The sequence below is a fragment of the Hyla sarda genome, chromosome 4 (assembly GCF_029499605.1).
Source record: "Hyla sarda isolate aHylSar1 chromosome 4, aHylSar1.hap1, whole genome shotgun sequence".
NCBI classification, from domain to species: Eukaryota; Metazoa; Chordata; class Amphibia; order Anura; family Hylidae; genus Hyla; species Hyla sarda.
Genome location: NC_079192.1, coordinates 365,764,587 through 365,770,586, shown reverse-complemented (window position 1 = coordinate 365,770,586; position 6,000 = coordinate 365,764,587). Strand labels below are relative to the sequence as shown.

At 39.3% G+C, this 6,000-nt stretch overlaps 1 protein-coding gene across 2 annotated transcripts in view; it reads left to right on the top strand.

Moving 5' to 3' along the window:
- Positions 1-2,890: 2,890 nt before the first annotated feature.
- The window catches only part of GABRA1 (gamma-aminobutyric acid type A receptor subunit alpha1), a 299,022-nt gene continuing 295,912 nt past the window's right edge, over positions 2,891-6,000 (top strand). The window contains exons 1-3 of one of the 2 annotated variants that reach the window (XM_056516668.1): positions 2,891-3,367; positions 3,485-3,693; positions 4,950-5,038. In XM_056516668.1, coding sequence (XP_056372643.1) covers positions 4,965-5,038 — 74 coding nt within the window. In that variant the 5' untranslated portion in view covers positions 2,891-3,367; positions 3,485-3,693; positions 4,950-4,964. The remainder of the gene's footprint in view (positions 3,368-3,484; positions 3,694-4,949; positions 5,039-6,000) is intronic. The other variant, XM_056516667.1, reaches the window with a different exon arrangement.

Sequence of the window (6,000 nt, the reverse complement as noted above, 5' to 3'; positions counted from 1 at the left end):
TTTTTCATCACTGACACTAAGCTTTACTCTGAAACTCTGTAGCGTTTGCTCAATCGTTGTTGATCAAACCAAACAAGCATTTCAACTTACTACTGACAGACTCTCTAAAACTGGTATTTAATTGATATCATGTTTTGGGCTAGCTCCGTCTCACTTTTTGGATGCTAGATCAATAATGAATGCTAACATAGTGGAATTTTTGGGATTACCCAATTCTATTTCTTTTTTTTAACAAAATAAATAAATAAGGCAGCGGAGGTAAATAAAAAGTGAAAGTGTTACACAAAAAGTGTCTAAGCATACGATCTATCACAAGCCATATTCCATTTGCTTTTCATGCTAAGTATTGCATTACCTTTTGTATAATATAGTAATTTACAGGGGCAATTGAAGACTGACTGTGATGCACAATATATGGCTATTGGGGCTAAATATTATTGGTTGTGTCAGTATCTACAAATTCTGGTATTTATATAACAACAGCAAATAATGTCTATAGGGGCTAAATAATATATACTGTGTCAGTGTGCACTGATTCTTTCATTACATTCATCCATGTAACAATGTTATATAAGCACTATTTACACTTGAAATAGATTTTTCATGATCCTGGTTATGTATTTACCGTATTTATCGGTGTATAACACGCACTGGCGTATAACATGCACCCCCATTTTAACAGGGAAATGTAAGTAAAAAAAATTAAATGTAAAATAAATGCCACATCATCCCCCCAACTTCATTTTCTTCTGCACCTCAGTTTGGTCCCCTCCCCTCCAGTGCCAAATGATTCCTTCCCTTTTATCAGTCCCTGTGCCACAGTTACCCCTCTCATCGCCACCCCCCATGTCTCATCATATCCCCATGTCTCCTCATTTCCCCCTGTCATAGACCACCACTAGCCATACAGACATTAAGCATTTAGTGCCTCCCCCACCATCATTTCCCCCTGTCTCATCATGTCCCCCATCATTCCCCCCTCATCATCCCCCCACCCTGTCTCATCATGTCCCTCATCATTCCCCCCTCATCATCCCCAACCCTGTCTCATCATGTCCCCGATCATTCCCCCCTCATCATTCCCCCCTCATCATCCCCCCACCCTGTCTCATCATGTTCCCCATCATTCCCCCTCATCATCCCCCCACCCTGTCTCATCATGTCCCTCATCATTTCCCCTCATCATCCCCCACCCTGTCTCATCATGTCCCCCCATCATTCCCCCCTCATCATTTCCCCCTGTCTCATCCCCCCATCATCATTTCCCCCTGTCTCATCCCCCCCCTCATCATTTCCCTCTGTCTCATCCCCCCATCATCCCCCCTCATCATTTCCCCCATCATGTTCCTCCTATGGCATCCAGTGGTCTTCAACCTGCGGACCTCCAGATGTTGCAAAACTACAACTCCCAGCATGCCCGGACAGCCATTTGCAACATCTGGATGTCCGCAGGTTGAAGACCACTCTTCCCCTTTCCTTACTTGTCTGCGCTTCGGCTGTCTTGCGGGGTCAGTGAAGCAGATGAGTTATGTCCTCTCCCGGCTCCTCTGCACGGCATCACGGATGTCACTTTTCGACGGCAACTACAGGAAATGAAGTGATGCCGCACAGAGAAGCCGGCAGAGGACTTAACTCATCTGCTTCACTGACCCCGCAAGACCCTCCGCCTGACCTGACCTGCCGAAGCGCAGACAGACAAATAAACAAAACTATAAAAAGCAGGGAAAGGGGGAATGATGAGGGAGGGTGGGGAAGGAGGGAAAATGAAAAGTAAAACTCACTTGTCTCCCGCACAATCCACAGGTATTGGTGCATTTTGCGGGAGACGCTGATTAAAAGGTAGCGCAGATCCGGGCAAGGTAGGGCTCATTTTAATCAGCGTCTCCCGCACTATCCACCACACCAGTACCTGTGGATAGTGCGGGAGAAAACAAGTGACAGAGCGGGGAGGAGACGCCGCTGGTCACTGATTTAAAGTGGCCACGGCCGTCCTGTTAATACTTAAAAGCAGACGCTGCTGCGGCCGCTTTAAATCAATGACCAGAAGACTTATCGGCGTATAACACGCAGGCAGACTTTTTGCCTTAAATTTAAGTTTTAAAAGTGCGTGTTATACGCCGATAAATACGGTACTTACAAAATACTTTTGTCATGTAACCCTTCAACATGTTTGTGTCTTTTAACACTGCCTAGTGTCTTTTGGTGTTTTTAAAGGTGTCTTTGTAGTTAATAAAAGGATTTCATAAATTAATTCTACTGTTTAATATTTGACTAGTTGTGGTCATTCCGTGGTTAATTTGGTTAGAAATTTCTCTATTCTTTACTTTAAAGAACCATTAAGTATTTAACATATATGGTTAAGATACCGTTGTCTTCTCATGTTGGTTTTATATGTCAGTCCAATTTTACCCTAACATTGTAATTGCGCCAAGAAAATATGTGTGTATTATATGTGTGATATCCAGTAGCCACAATTCATTCTTTTATTAAAATTAACAACTAATATGTTATGTATTTTTAAGTAATGTACCAAATTATATTCTGAGAATAAAGAAAATGCCTATATACTATGCTTAAAATGAAAACTAAAGCCAGATATAGCCTGTTACAGTAACGGTCAGGTTATCTGTGCACTTCTTGGCATAGTGGTGCATGCATCTGAATATGTCTTAATAGTATACTTTTGTAGTGTTTGCCTTCACAGAATACTTTTGCAGTGTTTCTCCGCCTCTTTCTCCATGTATCTAGCACAGTAATCAAAGGTTAGATGAAATGATCCGACCCCTCTCCACCACCCCTCCCCAGATGAGCTTTTCCTTCCAAATTGCAGCACAAAACAAATGCTGCAGATTGCCGAAGGTTTTGATCCGGCATCCAGAGGAAGGGATTAAGGGCGAGAGCAGAGCAAGTTAAATTGTGTTGCATATAAAAAAAATGGGCGGATTGGTCTATAGATGAGAGATTGGTACCACCTTCCTTTCTAAAATAAAATCTCTCTGGCATGAAGTCACAGCTTATTTCACATCCGGTTTACCCCGGGACTGTCTTGGAAATAAAAGAATAAAGAGAAAAAAAAAAAAAAAGCATTGTTGTAGCTGTGATCTCCAAACTGGGAAGGAATTTGGGGGGGTTGCATCTCGAGGAGGGAGCAGCGATGCGCTGCTGATGCTGCTGCTGCCTCTGCTACTGCTGCTGCTGCTGCTGGATGAGTAAGAGGCAGGGCCGTGCACAACTCCCAGCATCAGCCTCTATTACGCTCTTTCTCTCTCTCACTGCTTTTCCCAGGATCTCAAGTCACTTTCACAAGACTGGATTTTCCAAGCAACCTCCTTTCTTTTCCTCCCACTTCAGATCAGAGGTGTCGTAGGTAAGGACTCTTCTATTTCCAGAATGTCATCACTTAGGATCCTAATAGGGATGAGGAGGAGATTTTTTTTTCTTAGCAAAATGCTATACTGTAACCATTTTCCTCTCTCATCTGCAGCGATCGATGAACAGTTTTGGAGATGACTTGTGTATTATTTGGTATTAGAGATTGACTAAACAAGTCTGTGGGATAGAGAGGGTGGAGAACAATACAAAAGCATTTGGCTGGGAACTTGATGTGGATTTTCTAATCTACAAGTCTGTGCTGCAAAAGACAATGATGAGTGTATTTTAATTCTGATAGAACATCGTAGTAGGAGATTCAAGGTAAGCGTTGTTTATGGCTTATGCTGTGGCGTATATTTCTAAGAAATCCAAGATTCTAGGAAGACAGGGATAGTTGCACTGTAGGTCTGTGTTTTCCACTGCATGCTACATTGAAGTATTGTATGCAGTGTGGTTGAATGCATCCCATTCATTTACATTTTACATGGTTAAACCTCATGCACGTTTATACCCAGCTCCTCCAGCATGTGCTGTCACAGTCACAATGGAGGCTTCTTTTATTCATAAGCAGTTTGCCACTCACGTCTGTTTTAACACAGTGTTTACATGGGAGCGATGCATCTAACTGTGTTTTCATTGATTTCAAGCACTCAGGTACTGGGGTGAATTATGAGGTTTATTTATTTATTTATTTATTTGTTATTATTTTTTTTAAACCGGAAGGTATCGTTCAGGCTATCGTCTATAAAATGAAGATTCACAGGGGTGTGAATATGACTTGTTTTTTTCTGATGGAACCTGTGAAATGCTGTCTATCCAATACAACTTTCACCTAGATAACTGTGAATTGGATTTTCTCAAATACCTCTCCTCCAGCCACTGTATGGAAACTTTAACCTGCTTGAGTTTGTGTTGTGAATATATGTGAGTTTGGTGTGAGAGGACTCAGCCCCCCCCCCCCTCCATATCCACCTTATATCAGCCAAAAGAAGAGGTCCTGTTGGCTAGTGGGTTATTAAAATGGAATGCAATGTACCTGGTTTTATTCTGTGGATGTATTATATTATGTAATAATGGTGTCATGTGTCAGAGCATGAGACTCACATGTAACAGATGGGGCATTAAAATAATGAGATTAAAGAGCAGCACTGGAGATCAAGTGAGTTTGACATGAGAGAGCTGCTGTTCCCATACCAAGTATGAATGTATTCCTAAAACCGCAGTGTGCTGAAGTTCTATCCTGATGTCTTTCAAGAACATCCATAGCTGACTCACTTCATCAACATTTCTAGAAAGAAAGACAACTGATAAATAATAAATTGAATAATGTCATATATATACACACATATATATATATATATATATATATATATATATATATATATATATATATATATATAGATATATCTCTGAGTATTTATTACAGGTTTATAAATAGCCTTTATGTCTTTATGAGTATATTATGTTATGTCTTTATGAGTATTGTTATGCATTCTAATGTGAAGTATTCCAAGATGTTCAAAGTAGGAACAAAACTTTGTGTTCTTTTTTTTGACTGTAACCGTGTTCATTTTCAGCCCCAGATATTCATTATGAGAAGAAAAAACACCTTCATTGACTTTCTTTGGGCCTGGACAATTCTTCTAAATTCAATGACAGGAATAAGGTAAGTAGACTTCACTGTCATGACATGCTGCCTGTTGTGAGACTGGAGGAGAAGCCACATTGTTACTGCATTTTACAATATACACTTCTAAAGCCCAGTACACCAATCCTTCACTGAAAAGACCAATGATAATATATATATAATGTAAGCAGTTTTTATTTTTTTTATCGTTATTAGTAACAATTAGCATATTATATAAACACAGCATCAGCAAAGCCTGCATCTAGGGAGGTCACTGCATTCAGAACAGATATATCAAATATAAGGTACTGTATTATATATGAATGATAAAGATTTACTAACATTCTCATGGGCCTTTCCATTAGTCTTATCCTGCTTACCGGTATTTATCTTTATAAGGCTAACTATTAGTGGTAGCAAAGGGGCCTGGATATAACCAATGGTAATAAGGTGTCAGGATAAGAAAGCTAGGTGATGAGTTTGGATTTAATTTGTTGCTTGAGGCAAGTACTGGTGAACCGTATCACTGCTACAGGCCTACAGCATATTTTATTTAACACATGTTTGTCTTTCAAGAAAGGAAGACTGGGTCAATGAAAAGCACATTGGTTCCTCAGTCTAGGAATAGGCTACACTGGACAGGAGGAATTGTTCTGCTAGTTTTAAACACCCCTTCCCCCTTCCTCTTACCCCTTGTTCTCTATTGTTAATATGTAAATTTTCTCTCTCTCTCTCACACACACACACACACACACACATATATATATATATATATATATATATATATATATATATATATATTTGTATGTATACACACACACACACACATATATATATATATATATATGTATATATTTATTTTTATATATATATATATATATATATATATATATATATATATCGTATTGTTGTTGATATTATTAGCTTTTTTATTATATTGATTTATAATTTGATATTGGGAAAATTTAGCTGAAAAAAAAAGGCTGACAGTCTTAGATGCA